This window comes from Schistocerca nitens, chromosome 2 (genome assembly GCF_023898315.1).
Source record: "Schistocerca nitens isolate TAMUIC-IGC-003100 chromosome 2, iqSchNite1.1, whole genome shotgun sequence".
Taxonomy (NCBI): domain Eukaryota; kingdom Metazoa; phylum Arthropoda; class Insecta; order Orthoptera; family Acrididae; genus Schistocerca; species Schistocerca nitens.
This window is the reverse complement of record NC_064615.1, coordinates 609,138,310-609,163,078: the sequence shown is the minus strand read 5'-3', so window position 1 is coordinate 609,163,078 and position 24,769 is coordinate 609,138,310. Positions and strand designations below refer to the sequence as shown.

At 40.4% G+C, this 24,769-nt stretch overlaps 1 protein-coding gene across 1 annotated transcript in view; it reads left to right on the top strand.

Moving 5' to 3' along the window:
• The window catches only part of LOC126236690 (N-sulphoglucosamine sulphohydrolase), a 107,761-nt gene that overhangs the window by 8,595 nt on the left and 74,397 nt on the right, over window positions 1-24,769 (top strand). Inside the window, exons 2-4 of the mRNA XM_049946182.1 lie at window positions 9,371-9,500; window positions 9,614-9,750; window positions 21,782-21,932. Coding sequence (XP_049802139.1) covers window positions 9,371-9,500; window positions 9,614-9,750; window positions 21,782-21,932 — 418 coding nt within the window. The remainder of the gene's footprint in view (window positions 1-9,370; window positions 9,501-9,613; window positions 9,751-21,781; window positions 21,933-24,769) is intronic.

Sequence of the window (24,769 nt, the reverse complement as noted above, 5' to 3'; positions counted from 1 at the left end):
CTAGAACATGGAAAAGGAATACAGTAAAAGATGAATGGATAGTTCTACAAGAAAAAACAGTGAAGGCAGCAGAGGATCAAATAGGCAAAGAGACAAGGCCTACTAGCAATCCTTGGATAACATAAGAGATATTGAATTTAATTGATGAAAGGAGAAAATTAAAAAAAAAAATGCAGCAGGTGAAGGGAATACAAACATCTGGAAAATGAATTGGTAGGAAGAGAAAAATGGCTTAGCAGGATTGGCTAGAGGACAAATGTAAGGATGTAAAAGCATATTTCACTAGGAGAAAGACACATACTGGCTGCAGGAAAATTAAAGAGGCCTCTCGGGAAAAGAGAAGCAACTGTATGAATATCAAGAGCTCAGATGGAAAACCAGTCCTAAGCAAAGAAGGAAAAGCCGAAGGTGGAAGGAGTATATAGGGGTTCTGTATAAGGGAGATTAACTTGAAGGTAATCTTATAGTAAGGGAAGTGTACATAAATTAAGGTGAGATGGCAGATATGATACTGCGAGAAGAATCTGACAGAGCTCTGAAAGATCTATGATGAAAAACGGCCCTGGGGGTAGACTGATAGCCTTGGCACAGCCAGCCATGAGAAAACTCTTAAATATGTATAAGACAGTTGGAATGACCTCAGACTTCAAGAAGAATGCAGCAATTATGAAAAGGATAGTTTCTACTCACCATATAGTGGAGATGCTGAGTCGCAGATGGGTACAACAAAAAGACTGTCAAAAATGAGCTTTCAGCCAGCAAGGCATACACCACACACATACACACACACACACACACACACACACACACACACACACACAACACAACACAACACACACACACACACACACACACACACACACACACACACACACACACACACGAGTCTACAGTCTCTGCCTGATGAGGCCCCACTGTGAGCAACTGCACGTGATGGGAGAAGCAACTGGTTGGTAGGGCTAAGGAGGAAGCTGGAGGAAGGGATAGCAAGGTAGGGGTGGGGGACAGTAAAGTGCTGCTTGTGGAAGCATACAGGGACGGGATGGATAGAATACAGTGCAACTAGGTACAGTTGGGTGGTTAGACAGAGGGTGGGAGGGGGGGGGGGAGCAGAAAAGGGAAGAGGTAAAAAGACTGTGGGTGTGTTGGTGGAATAAAGGACTGTGTAGTGCTGGAATGAGAACAGGGAAGAAGCTAGAGGGTAAGGACAAAGACTAACAAAGGTTGAGGCCAGGAGGATTATGGGAATGTAGGATATATTTCAGGGACAGTTCCCACCTGTGCAGTTCAGAAAAGCTGGTGTTGGTGGGAAGGATCCAGATGGCACAGGCTGTGAAGCAGTCATTGAAATGAAGAACACTGTGTTGGGTGGCATACTCAACAGTGGGGTGGTCCAGCTATGTCTTGGCCACAATTTGTTGGTGGCCATTCATGCTGACAGACAGCTTGTTATTTGTCATGCCCATGTTGAATGCAGCACAGTAGTTCCAGCAGATCATATGACTGGTTTCACAGATAGCCCTGCCTTTGATGGGATAGGTGATGCCTGTAACTGGACTGCAGAAGGTGGTGGTGGGAGGATGTATGGGACAGGTTTTGCATCTAGGTCTATTAAAGAGATATGAGCCATGAAGCAAGGGGTTGGGAGCAGTAGTTGTGTAGGAATGGACAAGTATATTGTGTAGGTTCGGTGGGTAGTGGAATACCACTGTGGGAGTGTGGGAAGGATAGTGGGTAGGACGTTCCTCATTTCAGAGCACAACGAAAGATAGTCAAAATCCTGGTGGAGATTGTGATTCAGTTGCTCAAGTCCTGGCTGGTACTGAGTCATGAGGGGAACGCTCCTCCATGGCCAGATTGTACAATGTTGGGAGTGTAATTTTGGTCTGTGAAAGCGTCAATGAGACCCTCAGTGTACTTTGAGAGGGACCACTTGTTACTACAAATGTAAGTGGTCCCTCTTGAAATACGACGACAGTCTCACTGAGGCCTTTACAAACTGAAATTACCCTCCCAGCATTGTCAAAAACAGATCTTCCGTGCCTTATCTCACCCATCACCCTTCTCCTCCCTAAGTCCCATTGTCCAGCTCGCAGGGGAGCATTCCCCTAATGACTCAGTACCACTCAGGACGGGAACAACTGAATCACATTCTCCGCCAGCGTTTCATCTACCTTTCTTCATGCCCTGAAATGAGGAATGTGCTACCCAGTATCCTTCCCACCCCTCCCAAAGTGATGTTCCGCAACCCACTGAACCTACACACTATCCTATCCTTGTCCATCCATACACAACTCTTGCTCCTAACCCCTTGCCTCATGGACCATATCCCTGTAATAGATCTAGATGCAAGACCTGTCCCATACATCCTCCCTGTCTACATCAGTCCAGTCACAAGCATCACCTAACCCATCAAAGGCAGGGCTACCTGTGAAACCAGTCATGAGATCCACAAGTTAAGCTGCAACCACTATGCTGCGTTCTACATGTACATGACAACTAACAAGCTGTCTATCCACGTGAATGGCCACCAACAAACTGTGGCCAAGAAACAGCTGACATTCCATTGCTGAGCATTCTGCCCAACACATTGTTCTTTAGATAATGACTACTTCACATCTTGTGCCATATGGATCCTTCCCACCACCACCAACTTTTCTGATTGCACAGGTGGGAACTCTATTTGCAATACATCTTACGTTTCTTAATCCTCCTAACCTCAACCTTCATTAGCCTTTGTCCTTACCTCTAGCCCCTTCCTTGTTCCCATTCCAACACTATACAGTCCTCTGTTCCAGCAATGCACCCACAGTCTTTTTACCTCTCTCCTTTTCCACTAACCCCCGCCCCCTCCCTTCCACCTACCCTCTGCCTAACCTACCTAACGCACCTACGTGCCCTACCCTTTCTCCGCCTCATCCCCTGTATGCTCCCACAGGCAGCACTTTACTGTCCCCCATCCTTACCCTGCTACTCCTCCCCGTCCCCACCCCAGCTTCCTACTTACCCCCACCACCTGACACCTGATAGCCTCTCCCATCATGTGCAGCTGCTCACAGTGTGGCCTTGTTGTGTCTATCTGCAACTCAGCATCTCTGCTATATGGTGAGTAGCAGCTATCCTTTTCATAATATTGTTATACTCCATCCTGGATTTTCCATTGTAGAATGTAGTAATTCCAATTCCAAAGAAAGCAGTTGCTGACAGGTGTGAAAATTACTGAGCTGTCAGTTTAATAAGTCATAGTTGCAAATGGCTGACATGAATTCTTTACAGAAGAAAACTGGTGGAAGCTGACCTCAGGAGAGATCAGTTTGGATTCCAGAGAAATGTAGGAAAATACGAGGCAATGCTGACCCTATGACATATCTTAGAAGATAGTTTAAGGAGAGACAAACCTACATTTTAGCATTTGTAAACTTAGAGAAAGCTTTTGATAACGTTGACTGGAATATTCTTTTTGAAAATATGAAGGTAGCAGGGGCAAAATACAGGAAGCAAAAAGCTGTTTACAATTTGTACAGAAGCCAAATGGCACTTATAAGAGTTGAGGGATTGAAAGGAAATCAGTGGTTGAGAAGGGAGTGAGACAGGGTTTAAGTCTCTCCCTGATGTTATTCAATTTGTAAATTGAAGAAGTACTAAAGGAAAACAGAAAAATTTGGAGTAGGAATTAAATTTCAGTTAGAAGAAATAAAGCCTTTAAGATTTGTCAATGACATCATAATTCTGTCAGAGAGAGCAAAGGACTTGGCAGAGCAGTTGAACAGAATGGATAGTGTCTTGAAAAGAAAGAATAAAATGAACACCAACAAAAGCAAAACAAGGATAATGGAATGTAGTTGAATTAAATCAGGGGATACTAACAGAATTAAAATAGCTAATGAGACACTTAACGAAGTAGATGAGTTTCACTATTTGGGCAGCAAAGTAACAGGTGGTAGCTGTGTAGAGAGGATATAAAATGTAGGCTGGCAATGGCAAGAAAAGCATTTCTGAAGAAGAGAAATTTATTAACATAAAATATAGATTTAAGTGTTAGGAAGTCTTCTCTGAAAGTATTTGTATGGAGTGATGCCATGTATAGAAGTGAAACATGGACAATAAACAGTTTAGACAAAAACAGAATAGAAGCATTCAGAATGTGAAGATTAGAAGTGTTGTTGTTGTAGCTAATGAGGAAGTACTGAATAGAATTGGGGAGGCAAGGAATTTGTGGCACAACTTGACCAAAAGAAGGGATCGGTTGTTAGGCCACATTCTGAGACATCGAGGGATTACCAATTTAGTATTGGGGGGAAGTGTGGGAGGTAAACATTGTAAAGGGAGAGAAAGAGATGCATACAGTAAGCAGGTTCAGAAGGATGTAGGTTGCATCAGTTATTTAGAGATGAAGAGGCTTGCAAAGAATAGAGTAGAGCTGCATCAAACCAGTCTTTGGACTGAAGACCTTAACAACAACAACAACAACAACAAAAACAGTCTTTAGTAGAATTTGAATAGTTGTCCTCTGTTCTTTGTTTCTGCATTTGAGAAGGGGAGCTTCTGTAACCTGCATTGTTTTCCCCTTGTGTAGCTGATAGGAGTTCTTTTTGACATGCTGTCTCTACTGCTTTTGCATCTATCTTCCCCATGAAATCAATGGCAGTAATGGTTTCTGTGACATCAGAAAAGTCCTTGGTAATGATTTCTGAAGCCTAGTTCACAACCTTGGTTTATTTACCAAATGTGGGAATTCTGGAATGATTTGCTGACTGTACACTGACATCTGATTTAGGGTCAACAGGATACATGGATGCAACCTGAGTGTCTGTGGCATGTAAGTGACAGACGTGAAAATTTCGTGTTGCTATCGTTTTCACGAAGGTGAAGGTAGAGCCATTGACAGATTTGGTGACAGCTGTTTGTTGGTCATATTTGTTGGCAAAAGCATTAGAAAATTACAAAGAATTGCAAATATAAGTTTTGTGATTGTAGACAGTTAGGTGCTTCCTCACGAATTAGCAGCTGGCTACAACTAAACCTGGTTCCTGTTGTCATTCAAAAGCATAAGGAGAAATGCACTTCCTTGCATGAATGTCAAAATGTGTGTGGTGCCAACTCAAATGTGAAGTACCTTCAAGGGCTCTATGGCACTTGTTGCAGTGGACATTGTCTTCTGAGCAGGCATGAGCCAGTGTTTTGGATGACGTTTGACTGAGCTGCTACAGAAGAGCACTCACCTTTTGCTGTAGGGTTCAGATCTGGTCTGGACACTGGTGACCTCTAGTAGTGTCCAGTGAAACTAATGTAGTGATGCCATTACAGTTTAGGGAAGCCACATCCAAACTGTCATTTCATCACCAGCAACATTTAATTGCAAAGGCAATTCATCAATGTCATTAGAATTCATAGCACTTTAAAACGTGAATGGCAGTTGATATAAGCACGTGTGTCATAGTGTTGCATCTGAAACATCAGCTTCTGTAGCCGGTGTTACGGATAACTTCATTATGTGTCACTTATTGAATGTGTAGGTTTCTTGATTTACAAAAATGGATCAAATGGCTCTGAGCACTATGGGACTTAACATCTGAGGTCATCAGTCCCCTAGAACTTAGAACTACTTAACTAACCTAAGGACATCACACACATCCATGCCCAAGGCAGGATTCGAACCTGCGACCGTAGCAGTCGCACGGTTCCGGACTGGAGCGCCTAGACCCGCTCGGCCACCACGGCCGGCTCTTGATTTACAAACATGGCAATGTACTTCATCATTTATGTGCTCATATTTTCAACAGTGGACATGTCATGAATAATGTCAGACAGTTACAAAAGAGCCTGAGTGTCCAAGGTACCAATGGTGAGAACAAACTGTAATGCGTCAACATATACACTGTAGGCAGTAGACAAAAGTTCCAGCATTTTGAACCACTGGTGAGGCATTTGTGGTATATATGACAGAATTACAATTTTGTTATGCAATGTGGAATGTGCAACACAGCTAACCAGTAAGATGTTCATAGGCTATATATTACTCAAAAGTACCGGTGAATGTCCATCGATTGCAAGTGCTTGAGAATCAGGAGTAGTAATAACTCCATAGTGGCAGTTCAATAAATGTCCTGGCAAGAAGAGGTTTGTTGTAGCTGGCGTTGTAAATTCACACTGATGTGCTTCTCATGATCTTAGCTTTCCGTGGGGTCACCACTTGTGGGAAACATTGAATCACATAGGAAAGGCATATACTTACTACTATGAAATATCACAATTTATTTTTGCTGTTTTGCGGGTACGTAAAGCAAGAGACAAGATAAAGAATCCACTGCTTGGAAGGAACACAAAGTGCAGGAAGACAGAGACAATAATACAAAAGATATTATATTTTTCACTCTTTCAGTGACTGTCTTTATTTACTAATTAATTGTACCACCACAGAACTGTCTTATTTGTTGATGAACAACAGTTCTACATAATGGTGAGAATAGCGAGAAGTTATAGCAGTGTGTAAACTGTGTCACATAGCAAGTTGGCAGTTAATAATAAATAACTGAGTTTTGTGCTCACCATAATAGGCATCCATATAAACCCATTGTTTCAATTAAGAATGAACCAACACTAAGTAGCTCAGAAACTTGAAAAATTCCTGTGTTTATGGCTGCAAGACGTACAAAATTAGATTATGCATATTGAGTATTTTAATGGTAAGCTTAGGAGAGGTCGATATGTCTTAAATGATCCGAAACCTTGCACCAGTGTGGAAATAATTTTGAGTACTTACTATACCCTACAGTCAGTCCCACCTAAATTATGATATAATATTCTGTACTTTTAGAATGCAGAAGAGAGCCATTAGAATAAGGAATGGAAGTAAAATAAACAAACAATACAACTCTCTTTTCACAGTGCTTAATATACTCTCTCTACCATGTATTTACGTCAAAGAAGTACTCTTATTCTTTCAGGTACATTTAACTGACAAAGATGAAAGACTGCAAAGAAACTGGGAAATTCACAAACCAGACTGAACAATAACCTCCAATTAACTCACACAAATATTGTACCATGTTAAAAGTGCAGTTTTAACAGGAGTTTGAAGTTTTTTAACAAAATCCACGAGAACATAGAACCATCAGGGATACAGGGCATAAAGTCATTTTAAAAAATCCTTACAGTCATATTTACAGTGCCATTGCTTCTTCTCAGTCAGTGGATATATGAGATTGTAAAGTACTCCTTTGTGTTCGTTTTTTTACCCATGTGTAGGTTATTTAAATGTACAAGCTGAGTGGATTATGATAGATGTTTACTTTATGTAGCAATTTAAGAAATTACTTATGCAAAGGGTGTGTGCAGTTTCATTGTATTTGTCAGGTCCAGTATCTGTGTGCTGTTTATAGTTAAGAAGGACTAATAAATAAATAAATAAATATAAACAGCAAATAAATTTTGTGTTGTAGCATGAGTAGTGAGGATAGAGTGAATGCAGTCTGACGTTTGCAGCTACGAAGGTCTGTGATATAAAATATCATTCAATGAGAACTCTTGTCAGGAAAATAGGATGGCAATACTGAGTGCTACTGGATATTTTAAGCAAATGGGAATCTGACTTATAGAGAGTAGGAGAAGGATAATTGGTTCTTGGAATCCACAACTAACTTTCTGGCACCCTGCAAAAGCCTTCTCTGATGAGCTTTTGTTGGACTCGCTTAACTCCATATTTTGTCTAATTTCTCTTTTGGAGAGAGAGTCTGTATATTTCATTCAGAGGTGCCATCTATGTTGATTTTTGCCAGAGACTGTGACACAAGAGGCTAAGATATTATGCAAAGTAGATTATTTCTGCCTTCTTTAGCAGGACCCTTCCTAATGTGTAAAGCTCTGATTGTTTAGTAGGTTAGTGACTGTGATTTCAGGCTTTCACACACATGTAAATAGGGAGGGTTTCACTGGATTCAAATGCTTATGGTGAGACACAAACATAGCAGGCGACTCAAATAATGTTTGACTAATAGGATAGCCAAACAGTATAGAATACTTTCACCTGTCTATACGCAGTCCATTACATTTGCTTCTATCAACAGTCAACTCACTATTATGCATCAGTCACTTGCACATCTGCAAGATCTCTTATGTTCACAATCATTTACAACAATGCTATGAAATTACTCTTGGTACTCAAAACAGTCTCACAGAACTGTGTGCATTACATTGTAAGTCATTTAGGTGGCTTGAATAGTAATGATCTTCTCATACATTCTTGATATAAATACTTGCACTTCTGATGCTGTCCTCCCTGTCAAGGTTGACAAATTCCTCTGAACTTCGAACTGACTTACCCAGTCAGTTATAGGGGGACCTCCAGTTTAACATGGAATCTGAACTCTGTTGTAACTCAGCATTCTTTAAATCGTCAAACATTGCCAGAGGTGAAAGAAGTTATAAATCTAGGTAAAAATAAGAGGATTGACTGGGCATCAAACCAAAGGCTTCTGGATTTGTGGGCTGGCCCTTTACCACTGAGTCATCCAAACATGGCTTATGTAATCTTTTATACTCACCCAATTGTCAATAATACCATGTTATTATATCAATAATGGAAATTCCAGGAGAGACACAAAAACAAAAATTAGGATAGCTAGCCACTCACAAGCAACTGGTTCATTTGTGTTCCATAGGAAAGTGTAATGTACCAGAAAACATAACCAGATTTCAAGCTACAACTATTTTCTCAGTTTTCCAGCTGCATCCACCTTGTTGCCTAGTATCATTTTTGCTCATACATTATAATTTCATATTCAGCTCCAAAGTACCAGTATTGAAATGATTCTACCAAATTTACTTGTAGATAGATTTCTTAGATTTTGTAAGAAAATGTGTGAGCTATTGCCCAAAAAGATTGGTAGGAAGACATCAAATGTAGTAGGAAAACACACAACGGGTCTGGAAAAGCAGGAAGGAAATATTAAACCTACTGATACCAACCTTCCGCTTAGACCCACAATGTCATCAAAATAGTGGACAAAAACTGTTTTTGGCTTCTAATAAGCAAAAAATAGTAGTAATAGTAAGAATTATATTCACTGTAGTTATTCACATTATATCAAATTTATTGCCTGCTAATTCTACTACATTGAGTTTTAATTATACACTTTGGTTCACTCAAAATTTTCGAGAGTTCTCCTTTTTTATAAAGGGATTCACAGAACACAATATGTGAAGAAATAAATAAGAGTCCACTACACAGTATTACCTAGCATGACCGTTTCATTAATGTGTACATATCTTACAGGTGTTGCTTGCATCACAGCAACAACTAGGAATATATGCTACCTTGGCATCACATGCTACTGTTAATTAATAAAGGGTTAAAAACTATTTTCAACAGGTGATGATGCTGGGTTTGAAATGGGAACATACCGAAACAAAATTTGCCAAACACCTAATCTGGACAATTTAGCAAAACAAAGCTTGATTTTCAATAATGCCTACACATCTGTAAGCAGCTGTTCTCCAAGGTAAACAATAAGTCTGTCTGATGGAAACTATCATGGAATTTAATTATATATTAATTATATATTATACATAATTATATATATTATATACTCTAGATAATATCATTAATTTACAGCCGTTCAGCCATTTTAACTGGAAAGCCAAGCCATCAGAATGGAATGTATGGGCTACACCAAGGTATTCATCACTTCAATTCCTTTAGCAATGTAAAAAGCCTTCCAACCCTGCTTCGAGAGAAAAATATCCATACAGGTAAATACATAAGTTGACATTATTTCTTGTATTTAATTGGCAATTAAAAATTAAATTGTTTGTGTTAGAAAACTAATGCTTTTGCTCTTGTGTCAGCTATGCCTTGTTGTGTGATTACCCTGTGGCTGACTTTATGAATAAGAGTAGGCTTTCATCAAACCACTCTGAGGCCATGATCCTGTGAGTGTCTTGTAAAACTGTTGTAGTGTATCAATTCCTATTAATAAGTTTGCTCACTGAATTCTTGATTAGGATTAAATATTTCTCTGCTGGCTGATCAACTCCACATCCACAAGGGGAATTTCATTTGGGATCTGTGGAAGGTACATTATCATATCCGTTCTTATTTTGTAAATATTTATTGTCTATTCTTGTTTTCTGACATGTTTCACATCCCACAAGATATCTCCACTATGGATCAGTTTGAATGAAAATTATATCTAATCTAATTTAATCTGTCTCACAATTGATCTTAAGTATCCTAATTTCAACCTAGATACTTTGAAGGCAGATGGACGTAGCTTATGTGATATTCACATGTAGGTTACCAATTGGGTCTCCTTTATCCATCATGGAAGCATTCTGAGAGATCAATATGCCTTTCTTATATTCTTGTTGTCATTGAGGCCTGGTTGTTTGCCATCACTTATAGCACTGAGCTAGTACATTTCCTACTAATGACTGAATCTCCTTAGGCAGCTGCAAATAACTCATTGTATAATGAATTGACTTCTCCTTGCTCCCAGCTGCCAGTGCAAAGTGGCAACTTTTTGCAATGTATTCTAGACATTGTTTGTCCAGGTTGAATACCTCCCAAATACATTTTATCCACGTAGTGGAAAGCTTACAGCTGGTATTTTTCCTGAGCTGCTTCTGAATCTTCTGAGTTATATGGTCCTGATTTATGAAATTTTTTCTGCCCAGCATTTTATCTAAAGCTATCTTGTGTGTCTTCAGAGATGCTCCTGAGCCCACTGAGTATTGTCAACTGAGAGGGTGGATGTTGGAGAGGGACATAAAATACATGTCCATTTTCATGGTATTTATGTTTCATGGACCATGACCACACAATCCCTAAGATTCACCAGCAACTAAGACAGCCAGTTGTAGGAGCCTTCATTGTACTTTTCCTGAGTGTTGAAACCAGCTTAAATCATAAGTCTTTTTAGTGTTCAAAAAGGATGCAAAAGATACTATTAATAACTAAAGTCCCATGACTATTTCCTCCAGTATATCAACAATGTAGCAGAAGATAGATTGCTACGTACCATAAAGAAGATGCATTAAGCTGCAGACAGGCAATAGAGCTTTCAGCCACAACCTTCATCAGCAAAAGGGAAACACGCACCATTTGTACACACAAGCAGGTGCTCCTCATGCTCACATGACTGCCACCTCCAGCATGTCAGGTAGTGTCTTCAAAGTTATAGAGAAAATTATGTATAAAAGACTGATGTCAGTCTTAGATAAGACTGATGTATTATCTGGGTCAAAACACACATTCAGAATGGCAAAATCAATACAGACAGCAGAATATGAATGTCTCAGTAGTACACTTACTATGATAGACAGTAAAGATTTAACAGTAAAAACCAAAAAAGCCTTCTTGGTAAGATAGAATGTGGCTTATAGGTCCTCTCAAATAAGTGGATGAGAAGCAATTGGTAACAATGAGATGAATCTATATATGGATGCTCACAGAACTGCGGGAAATGCCAATCTACTATAAGAACAGTAAAGACTTGCTAAAAGTGAAATATCACAATTTACTATTGCTCACTTACAGATATATAAAACATGAGACAATGAAGAGAATCAACTGCAGGGAAGGAACACAAAAAGTGGGAAACAGTTTCATGATGTCATTCTTTAAGTATATTAAAGGTGTAAAGCACTACCTACACAAAATAAATTCTGTAGCCTACTTACCAAATTTAGGGATCCAACATTCCAAGCTCTCACCCTTGAAGTGCCAAATTTGTTTTTTCTTGTGACTATGTGTAGTCTCTGACTCCTCTTTGAGGATGAATAATGAAAATCCCCAGCCTTTACATCTATAGTTCTTTAATTTATGCCAAAGAAAATTTACACAAACTTAGACTAATAAATAATATTCATTTGCACAATTTGAGAAATAGTCACAGGAGAGATTTACCATATTCAAGACTTTCTCACACACACAATAGCTGTAAGCACATGAACATGGAATAAATCACCAATTTACCAAAAACAGCACATTTGATTCCCTTACACAAGGTTAAAAAAGTTGTGAAACTTGCCTAAAATAGCATGAATTCTACTTAGTGGATGAATTCATGGAGAGTTGTAAATGTATGTATGTGTAAATTTATGCTTGTTTTTACTTTTCAGATCTACCTAGGTTTCGGCCACTGAGTGGCCAGTCTCAAAGCTTTTAATATGTGCTTACATCTAAACCGTCATGTTGACAGTTACATTCAGCATGACGGTATAGAAATAAACTTAACTCAAAGCATTGAGAATAGCCACACTGTGCCCGAAATATATGTTGATCTGGAAAATAAAAACAAAAATTGCGACTGATTGGTGACATTCTCTACAGATTTGTACAAAACAGTCGCTGGGTACCAGCTCAAAAATGGAGTCAAACCTGATTGAAGAAATCTAGCTAATTTTAATAGGCCTTGTGAATGTACAAAAATGTTCAGATCTGTGTGAAATGTTATGGGACTTAACTGCTAAGGTCATCAGTCCCTAAGCTTACACACTACTTAACCTAAATTATCCTAAGGACAAACACACATGCCCATACCCGAGGGAGGACTCAAACCACAGCTGGGACCAGCCGCAGTCCATGACTGCAGCACCTCAGACCTCTTGGCTAATTTTGCGTGCCATGAACTTACATTTAACATAAATAAACATTTTTCAATGGTTGTGAACAGATAATGTATTCAACAGCAAGCAATATATATTTACAATTTCCAGATAATTTGGTTTGAACAATAATATTTACAGTAATGGTTAAATGTTGAACAAAATAAGAAACAACACAGTAAATAACCAAGACAGTGATAATAATATAAAAATTTTAAAAAAATACTAGACAAATTGAACTTTCCTGACTTTTGCTTGTGCAAACTCTTTAACACAATCTGTGTAACTTAAGTCCTCTGCAAGCTCATGCTCAATCGATATTGTTGCAAGATCATTCAAATGAGTTTGGCTCATCATTGATCGGAGGTATGTCTTTATCAATTTCAGTTTTGAGAAACTCCTCTCTCCACTCACAGCTGTCACTGGGAGTGTTAGGAGAATTCTCAGAGCAATGTTAACATTAGGGCAAAAATTATGTCTTCCTATAAACTTCAGAGTCTCTTTTGGACCTATTACAGGTTTCAACTATGTTGAAAGCATTTTCAGTTCTTCCCTCAACTCCAGTGCATCAATGTCCCTTGACTCATGATGTTGCAAAATCGCTGCGAGGTTTCGACACTTTGTGTCCAGGCTGTCTGGAGGTGCACTCTTCAGCTCGCCAATGCCATAGAGAAAATCAAAATAATCACAATGAGATTTCAGTTGATTGAATCTCTCATCCAAAGAAGTGGTTACTATATCTAAAAGATAATAGTAGAATTCTATCTTGTAACGTTTTGTTGGGTCATCTATTGTCTCATCCCTTCCTTCACAGGTAAAGTGTATTTGGTTCTTACGTGTCGCCGGGAAACACTTATCCATGGTAATGTTAGATCTTCTAGCTCAAATTCTGTAGCTAATTCTTTGGGATCCGTCAAGAAAGACACCATCTTTTCTTCTGTTCTGCAGGTCTTAAAATATGCTTTCATTTCTTCAAGCATTTCCACAACCTCAGAAACATTTATGTCAGTGGTCTGGAGGGTCTTACTGACTACACTGATGTGAAGCAGAACATCACCACAGGTTACCAGAGAAGTGAGAAAGGTGTAATTTTTTATTTGATTCGCAAGTGACGTTGCTTTGTGAGTGGTCATGCCATCGAATTCTTCTGATATCTGAACCAGTGCATCATAAACGCCTCCAATTTGAAACCTCAGTGGAGTAAGTGCATTAATGCGACTTTCTCACCTAGTATCGCTCAGTGGTTTCAGCGACAGGTTAGGTAGATACTTCTTCAAGACATCCCAATGTCGAACGGAGGACAAGAAGAAGTCGTACAGCTTTTCACTGTCGAAAACATGGAAACAGCATATTTAGAAGACATAGCGGCATCATTTACAACAAGATTCAGGCTGAAAGAGTGTATCTGTACTTCCTCTCAAAGGCAGACATTGCCGACCCAATAAATGAATTATTACTATTAAGCGCTCAAGAACGTGACTGCTACATCGTACATAAAATGCTCGCTTTTTCATATCTGAAATTCTTTTCTGGAGACCAGACTACTTTCCTTTCATGTTTGCTCCATTGTTGTATGCTTGCCCTCTCATATTACACAATAGGATTTTTTTATCTTCCAAGAACTTGAGTACGACCTGCATCAAAGTGGAGCCTGAAGAATTGGGCACTGGAAGAAAACCCAGGAAATGCTCCCAAATTTGGACATCGTATACCCCATCGAGTCTTGTCTCCTGGACGAAACGTACCACAACTGTCATCTGCTCAACTTTTGAAACATCTGGTGTGCGGTCCGGAATCATATGTAATACGTTGCAGGTTTCATCATTAATAGAATGTTGTTGGTTATAGATGATCCAATTAGATGACGCGGCAAGGTAGGAGTATGCAAAACGCAACAGGGAATAACAATATTAATCTGCTAATAGTAAACTGCAGGAGCGTCTATAGAAAGGTCCCAGAACTGCTCTCATTAATAAACGGTCACAATGCCCACATAGTACTAGGGACAGAAAGTAGGCTGATACCAGATGTAAACAGTAATGAAATTCTAAACTCAGATTGGAATGTATACTGCAGAGACAGGGTGGACAGTGAAGGGGGAGGTGTGTTTATAGCGATAAGAAGTGCAATAGTATCGAATGAAATTGACGGAGATCCGAAATGTGAAATAATTTGGGTGAAGGTCACAGTTAAAGCAGGCTCAGACATGGTAATTGGATGTCTCTATAGGCCCCCTGGCTCAGCAGCTGTTGTGGCTGAGCACCTGAAGGATAATTTGGAAAATATTTTGAGTAGATTTCCCCACCATGTTATAGTTCTGGTTGGAGATTTTAATTTGCCGGATATAGACTGGAAGACTCAAATGTTCATAACGGGTGGCAGGGACAAAGAATCCAGTGAAATTTTTTTTAAGTGCTTTATCTGAAAGCTACCTTGAGCAGTTAAACAGAGAACCGACTCGTGGCGATAACATATTAGACCTTCTGGTGACAAACAGACCCGATCTATTTGAAACAGTTAACGCAGAACAGGGAATCAGTGATCATAAAGCGGTTACTGCATCAATGATTTCAGCAATAAATAGAAATATTAAAAAAGGTAGGAAGATTTTTCTGTTTAGCAAAAGTGACAAAAAGCAGATTTCAGAGTACCTGATGGCTCAACACAAAAGTTTTGTCTCAAGTACAGATAGTGTTGAGGATCAGTGGACAAAGTTCAAAACCATCGTACAATATGTGTTAGATGAGTATGTGCCAAGCAAGATCATAAGAGATGGAAAAGAGCCACTGTGGTACAACAACTGAGTTAGAAAACTGCTGCGGAAGCAAAGGGAACTTCACAGCAAACATAAACATAGCCAAAGCCGTGCAGACAAACAAAAATTACGCAAAGCAAAATGTAGTGTGAGGAGGGCTATGCGAGAGGCGTTCAATGAATTCGAAAGTAAAGTTCTCTATACTGACTTGGCAGAAAATGATAAGAAATTTTGGTCCTATGTCAAAGCGGTAGGTGGATCAAAACAAAATGTCCAGACACTCTGTGACCAAAGTGGTACTGAAACAGAGGATGATAGACTAAAGGCCGAAATACTAAATGTCTTTTTCCAAAGCTGTTTCACAGAGGAAGACTGCACTGTAGTTCCTTCTCTAGATTGTCACACAGATGACAAAATTGTAGATATCGAAATAGACGACAGAGGGATAGAGAAACAATTAAAATTGCTCAAAAGAGGAAAGACCGCTGGACCTGATGGGATACCAGTTCGATTTTGTACAGAGTACACGAAGGAACTTGCCCCCTTCTTGCAGCAGTGTACCATAGGTCTCTAGAAGAGCGTAGCATTCCAAAGGATTGGAAAAGGGCACAGGTCATCCCCGTTTTCAAGAAAGGACGTCGAATAGATGTGAAGAACTATAGACCTATATCTCTAACGTCTATCAGTTGTAGAATTTTGGAACACGTATTATGTTAGAGTATAATGACTTTTCTGGAGACTAGAAATCTACTCTGTAGGAATCAGCATGGGTTTCGAAAAAGACGATCGTGTGAAACCCAGCTCACACTATTCGTCCACAAGACTCAGAGGGCCATACACACAGGTTCCCAGGTAGATGCCGTGTTTCTTGACTTCCGCAAGCCGTTCGATACAGTTCCCCACAATCGTTTAATGAACAAAGTAAGAGCATATGGACTATCAGACCAACTGTGTGATTGGATTGAAGAGTTCCTAGATAACAGAACGCAGCATGTCATTCTCAATGGAGAGAAGTCTTCTGAAGTAAGAGTGATTTCAGGTGTGCCGCAGGGGAGTGTCGTAGGACTGTTGCTATTCACATTATACATAAATGACCTTGTGGATGACATCGGAAGTTCACTGAGGCTTTTTGCGGATGATGCTGTGGTATATCGAGAGGTTGTAACAATGGAAAATTGTACTGAAATGCAGGAGGATCTGCAGCGAATTGACGCATGGTGCAGGGAATGGCAATTGAATCTCAATGTAGGCAAGTGTAATGTGCTGTGAATACATAGAAATAAAGATCCCTTATCATTTAGCTACAATATAGCAGGTCAGCAAATGGAAGCAGTTTATTCCATAAATTATCTGGGAGTACGCATTAGGAGTGATTTAAAATGGACTGATCATATAAAGTTGATCGTCAGTAAAGTAGATGCCAGACTGAGATTCATTAGAAGAATCCTAAAGAAATGGAATCCGAAAACAAAGGAAGTAGGTTACAGTACGCTTGTTCGCCCACTGCTTGAATACTGCTCAGCAGTGTGGGATCTGTACCAGATAGGGTTTATAGAAGAGATAGAGAAGATCCAATGGAGAGCAGCACGCTTCATTACAGGATCATTTAGTAATTGCAAAACCGTTACGGAGATGATAGATAAACTCCAGTGGAAGATTCTGCAGGAGAGACGCTCAGTAGCTCGGTACAGGCTTTTACTGAAGTTTCGAGAACATACCTTCACCGAGGAGTCAAGCAGTATATTGCTCCCTCCTACATATATCTTGCGAAGAGACCATGAGGATAAAATCAGAGAGATTGGAGCCCACACAGAGGCATACCAACAATCCTTCTTTCCACGAACAATACGAGACTGGAATAGAAGGGAGAACCGATAGAGGTACTCAAGGTACCCTCCGCCACACACTGTCAGGTGGCTTGTGGAGTATGGATGTAGATGTAGATGTAGATGTAGATTCTGTGTTTCTTTTCCAAGATAATGATGACCCTTGTTCTCACCTTGCTTTGTTCTCTGCAGGTGCTCCATCATCACAGTGTTGAACTTTCCGAATAATTCAACGAGTTTCAAGAAGTTTCTGTTGTCAGGCTGAAAGAGTGTATCTGCACTTCCTCGCAAAGGCAGACATTGCCGAGCCAGGAAATGAATTATTACTATTAAGCACTCAAGAACATTTTTCCAATGTTCGCTTTCAGTATGCAGAAGCCTTTGATGATGGGCGTCAACAGTTCGTGACTTTTTCAGTCCCTCGGATAACATGATCCACTTTTTATGTGAATTCAAATGCTCGGTAGACTTCCCATGACTTTTGAGATACGAAGCAAGGTGCCACCAGTCGCTTATACTGTTCTTTGCAATTTTTACTGTAGATGACAAAAAAAGTTTGCAACAAAAGCAGAACACAGCATCCTTGATCTTTGAGTACACCAACCAATGTCTATCTGCTTCTTCTAAATTCTTCAAAGAATAGCTGTAGTGCACAGGGCTGAAACGCTGGTTGTCCATGTTTTTAGGACATTCTTCAGCTTCCTTAATGCACTCGGGAGGACCTCGCATGACCAAAGTCGTTCGAGTGCAGTCTATAATAATTTCCGGCCATCTTCCAGGATCTGAGTCAATTGTGTCTTCCAGTTTAGGCTCGCCTTCAATCCCTTCTCCAGTGGTGAGTACCTCGGCTGATGTTCCTCTGGTATATTCCGAATCTGGTCGCCTAATTTCAGTTCTGCCTGATGTTTCAATCTCAGAGCTTCAGTCCAGATGAGGTCTGTTGAACACATTGCGGATGGCCCACCGTCAGCATTGCTACTGTATGCGGTGGTCGCAATACTGTGTTCGTCAATTTTCTTTTCATGTCCTGAAGATAAAGATGTAGCTGCAGTAGCTCCACTAGTTTCTGTACTTTCAGGATCTATTTTTCCACCCTCACTGCTGCTAAGTCGTTCTCTCTTTGGCTTGAAATATTGTTGTAGTGCATCCTTTTGCTTCTTATCCTCATCTTCCTTTAGAACCCGTCTTTTCCTATATTCACTGCCAGACAGTTTTTATCTACTGTCGGACATGTTTCAATCCAGCCTGTAAAGGACGATTACGTGAAACTAACTGTTGATGTCAGTGTACTAACTTTATTTGCAACACGCTTCACACACAGTTTCCTGATATTCCACTGCACATAAACGGAAAATTATATTACTGTAGGATACACTGTTCAGGGGATGAAGTCATAAGAATTGAGCCACGTTAAATTGAATTTCAGGCCGAATTTCACTACAGACGCAGGTGAAACTGTCAAAGAGTGGGGCGGAGGACAATGGAGAGAGGAAGAATAAGAAGATGGAGTAACATAATACTGCAATAAATACACATCTGGGCATCAACAGGTACAAATGCTAGTCGAAATATATTAACTCACTGCACTGCGGTTGTTCGTTTCAAAAAACTGACACTCGACATCTGTCGTAATTATCATGTGTCACTTCTTTCATGTCTGATTATGGAATATGGGGTAACAAATTAGTCTTCACCGTATCACTTCACTTTTCTTCACTTTATTTTCATTCTATCTATTGGGTTGATGCGTGCTTATTTGCTGACCTGCCAATTTTTGAAGTAACAGATCATAAGAAAAATAAATTTTTCTATTCTGCAATCTTGAAGGAGAAAAATTCTAACTTATGAGTAACATGCATGTACAGTACTAATTGTACATTATGTTGCGGCCACATGTAGTAAGCGTTACTTCACGCAGTGGAGAATGGTAGAACAGAGGTATGCCGGTGACTGAGGCATTGTGAAATAGGCAAGCACAGATAACTTTGCTGACAGCAGCAGTCTATCAACCGGCTGACGCAAGGACGCACACAGACCGAGCACCGAGCGAAGCCTGGAGACTGCTGAGTAAGGAGAAGTGAGGCCAGCATGCTAAGTTATACTGCGGGAGTAATAACAAAAAGCTACCACGGAGGATAAAAAACGTCCTCCTGCCAGATATAAATAGTGGAGCGCAGGCAGCAACAGACAGAAGCCATTATGAAGCAGTTCAGATCTGAGGATGGATGTGGTCCATGTCCAAATGTTCAATCTTTGTAGGTGACAATTCCGCAAGTCTGTTCCAGTTCGCAGGAGTCATCCGTTCGCTGCCAGATGTCAACTTCAGCTCTGGGGGTCGGCCCGAGTTTGGTCGGCACCATGGCTGACTAACTACAGCGAGAACTTCCAGCAGGACCGGTTGCAGCATGGTCTTGGCCACAGGCGCCGTCGGGGACTGACGCCCGAACTTCACGGCAACCTGACCCCACGGCGTGTGGTCCGTCCATGACGGGACCTTGCGGACATCGCGACTGACGGCTTCCGAGCCGTCGGTGCAGCAGGTGTCGGCAGCTGACCTCATGGCAATGCGGCTCCGTGGCATGCTGTACTGGGGCACTGAGCGGCGTGAGTTCATCTCAGTCACAGGGCATCCTGGCTTCAGCGGAGCACTGGTGGCACCGAGTGCGATCAGCAGCGCGTGTTGCACTCATTGTCAGAGAATCTACACAGCAGCCAGGCAGAGGGATCCGCAGGGCTGGGCAGCAACGACGAGGTAGAAATTGTAAAGAAAGTTCAAAGAATAATTGTAAAACTCCACGCCATCCCAGTCTTTGGCGCAGCCACTGTGTCTGCTGCTAACAAGTACTGCAGAAGTCGTAACAAGTCCAGACATGGACGTAACAGTTATATGAAAAGCACTTACATCCCAAGTTGCAAGAAATTCTGATGCACCAATTCTTCTATTCTTATGAAACACATTGAAAGTGCTCTGACCAATCTCGACTCCCTCGTCCAACTACTGAAATGAATTCTGTAGTTTTTGTTGTAGAGAACGCAACAATACCTATTGCCTGGAAAGGCGAAGTGGTGATGCGGCAGTGCCAGGAACCAGGTCATGTGATGAGGTACAGCGAGGCTATGGTTAAACTAGCACCCAAGAAGAAGAAGAAGAAGAAGAAGAAGAAGAAGCAAGGCGCTCACTATGAGTATGTGACTGATGATATGGATAAATGTATTATCTGGCAGCAATTTCTATGATTATTATGAACAATAGAAAGAAAACTGCACAACTTTTGTCAAACAGAAATGAGTTTCAAAGCTAGCAAGGAAACCCTTAGAAGCAATGTTCTGTCTATGGATTTTTGTTTTAGAAGGTGTCAAAATTAAGGTTTTGTTTTGAGCAGATGAGAGGGCATTGTTGCTAAAAGATCATACTTTCTCAGGTTTTCATCAGAATCAAAGTGACCAATAGTTTACTAAGCTGAAACATGGAGTCACACGCATTATACAGTAAGTAAAATTGGCAAAGTGATAGTGTGTGAGTAGTATTGTCAAACAAAAGTGCCGGTCAGATTTTAATTGTTGTTCATGCAGGCAGAGACAGGTGTTTCATGCTCAAAAACCAAAACATCTGACTATCACTCAGAAACGCACAGCAAAAATTTTCAAAAATGTGTCGAAACCCAACTTATATGAGACTTATTAGCATGTCTTTATCCCTTGTAATTACTCACAGCCTATTTACCCATTCAGAATACTTGTAGGTGTTGGATATGTTTGACTGTAGTAATGTTCAACCATTTTTTTCCATAATGCGGGAAGAGTAAAACACTCGGAAACTACCGTTGGAGGGCTTAGCAAAATTGTTTCAGGCTTAACATGTAACCACAGTATCAAACATTGCATTCGAATTTCCAAATTAGATTAAGTCTTCTGCAAAATTAGTTGTGAGTAAATGCACGGCGCGTAACAGGCTGGCAGCGCTCCACTCATAAGAATGCTGGCGTGTACGCCAGACTGCTTCGCTCCCTCTGTTCCTCTGGCATAAACATGACGGTCCTGCCACAGTGGCGAGGAAGAAATTAGTCCTCCTCCCATCCGTTGTTCAACAGGGGCGGCTGGCAGGTAGTCGAGGCGCCATGCCACAGTTCCCGTAGCCACTCCCTCCGAGGTTTGGTTTCGAATCTCCTCTTGGTTATGAATGTTGAGTTTTTCCTAAAAGAAATGGGGGGGGGGGGGGGCGGCAGATTTTCTGCCCGTCGGAAAGTGCCACCCCATGCGGCCGCACATTTCGCACGTGCCTTGTGCTGGCCCTGATATATATAATTAACGTTCCATTAAATTTAAGCATCTGTAAATATGCAAAGCTGTACTATTAACTGTACTTGTTGACAAGGCTAGTTGTATGTATACTGCTAATAAACATTCTTACCATTTTGAACCTTCTATCTCTGTGAAACATTTCAAAAGATTCATTATTCACTTCACTGTCAATTATTACTATTGTCACCTCTGCAATGTTAGGGGAATATTTGATCTTATTTCTTAGGACTTATTCTATTTCTTACAGTGTCCTATTCATTCAAATATTTATATTCAAATATTTCTGTTGCAGGCATAATTGGCAAGAAGCATGTTGGCCCAAAAGAGGTATACAAATTTGATTATGAGCAAACAGAAGAAAATAATTCTATTCTTCAGGTTGGAAGAAATATTACAAAGATTAAGCTTCTTGTGAGAGAGTTCTTGAATCACAGTGGTTCTCAGTAAGTAGTATATATTTGGAACATTGGAATTTCATTTTAAACTGGAAGCTATTAACAGTTTTTCATCCATCTTCAGTAAATTATCTAACTACAGGGCAAATAAAAGGCATTTTTCTTCTACTGAAAGTAGTTATAGTGAGATAAAACATAATATGTGCATAATAACAATTTACTAACATAATCACCAGATATGTGGCACCAGATGAGATACACTACATGATCAAAAGTATCCGGACACTCCCAAAAACATATGTTTTTCATATTAGGTGCATTGTGCTGCCATCTGGTGCCAGGTACTCCATATCAGCGACCTCAGTAGTCATTAGACATTGTGAGAGAGCAGAATGGGGTGCTTCGTGGAACTCACGGACTTTGAACGTGGTCAGGTGATTGGGTGTTACTTGTGTCATACATCTGTATGCGAGATTTTCACGCTCCTAAACATCCCTAGGTCCACTGTTTCCAATGTGATAGTGAAGTGGAAACGTGAAGGGACATGTACAGCACAAAAACGTACAGGCTGACATTGTCTGTTGACTGATAGAGACCACCGACAGTTGAAAAAGGTCGTAATGTGAAATAGGCAGACATCCATCCAGACCATCACACAGGAAATCCAACTGCATCAGGATTCACTGCAAGTATTATGACAGTTAGGTGGGAGGTGAGAAAACTTGGATTTCATGGTTGAACGGCTGCTCATAAGCTACACATCATGCCAGTAAATGCCAAATGATGATTTGCTTGGTGTAAGGAGCATAAACATTGGATGATTGAACTGTGGAAAAACATTGTGTGGAGTGACGAATCACAGTACACAATGTGGTGACCTGATGGCAGGGTGTGGGTATGGCAAATGCCCAGTGAACTCATCTGCCAGCGTGTGTAGAGCCAACTGTAAAATTCAGAGGCTGTGGGGTTATGGTGTGGTCATGTTTTTCATGGAGGGGGCTTGCACCCCTTGTTGTTTTGCATGGCACTATCGCAGCACAGGTCTACATTGATGTTTTAAGCATCTTCTTGCTTCTCACTGTTGAAGAGCAGTTCGGGGATGGTGACTGCATCTTTCAACATGATCGAGCACCTGTTCATAATGTATGGCCTGTAACAGAGTGGTTATATGACAATAACATCCATGTAATGGACTGGCCTGCACAGAGTCCTGACCTGAGTGGGATGTTTGGAACACCGCCTTAGTGCCAGGCCTCACAAACTGACATCGGTACCTCTCCTCAGTGCAGCACTCCATGAAGAATGGGCTGCCATTTCCCAAGATGGAATCCAGCACCTGACTGAATGTATGCCTGCTGGAGTGGAAGCTGTCATCAAGGCTAAGGGTGAGCCAACACCATACTGAATTCCAGCATTACTGATGGAGGGTGCCATGAACTTGTAAATCATTTTAGCCAGGTGTCCAGATACTTTTGATCACATAGTGTATATTCACACACACACACACACACACACACACAAACACACACACACACACACACACTGAAACTCGAGTGTCATCCATCAGTAAGGCAGGCTGTTGCTAGACTAGTGCCAGTGACAGTGAGGCCTGAGAAGCATAAAAGGAAAAGGAAGCATGGCAGTAAGATGCATGTTGCAATGAGAATAAGAGGAAGTGAGTAATATTCTGGCCCTATAAGTAATGTTAATTTTTATGATAAGAGTTCTTGTAAGTAATAGATAATAATCTTTACCTTTTATTGACATTTATTGAGAATGATATGGACATTAGTATATAACTATCCAGAAGCTTAATACACATGAAACTAAGAAACTAAGCACTTTACATGAAATTATTAAGGAAGTTAATATTTTTAGTTAACATGGCACTATTAAATTTTAAATATCAAGCTCTGCTGTAAAATAAAATTACTGGAATGAAACTAACTACACCATAGGAATGTTCAAAACAGAAAATATTGTCTGGATAATATAATTGGAAAATAGAACCTATGAAGTAATTTTGATATTTACTGTGTGATGGTAGGCTGAAAGTAAATGACCAAAAAGAAAATGTAACATTTATTTACCCTGGGAGTGATACCAGAGCAAGTGGATACTCTGTTAAGTTTTAACTGTGCGCAGGAAATTGACATTGCAGGGATGTGCGTCAGTGCTAAGGAAAGGCAAAGACAAGTTCAGACTTCGGTATATCAGTGGAAGGAGTGAGTTATGCACAGAAAGGATTGAATGTGGATGGGTGTCTGTAGTTAATCAGTTCAAAACTACTTTAAAGTCAGGAGCAGTGACTTCATCATGGTTGCTATTATACAGTTTGTGAGCCAAATTTGTATTAGCATATGAAAAGAATGTTTAATTGTCTCCAAACATGCAGGTGCTATGGAATTATTCAAGAAGTTATGAAGTAACAGAACACCAGTGGAGATATTTGGGTGATTGCCCTAATTAACACTGTCACAGACTGGTACGACCTTCCAAACATAGTCCACAACCAAATTTCCCATGACAGGTTTCAATAAAATTCTCGGCATTGTTCCCAAAAAGACCATGAAGGTTGTGTGATAAGCTATGCTATGACTTCCTGGACTTACACCATAGGAATGAGGACTGTAGTGGTGTACTAGACATTAGAGGCTGCTGCTCACAAGGTTCACTGTGTGCAGAGTGAACACAAGAATTTTTTACCCTAGATGACTCTTCTAATACTAGATATAGAAAGCTTGCTAAAACCTAAAATTGCCAGTGTGAGATTGTTGCGGTAAATCTAAGTGAAGGTCAAGCAGTTCGGCTAATGGGAAATGGAGGCAGTGTATTTGTCACTGTAGACAAGAAACTGAGACCCACTGTGATCAAAACTGGAGCTG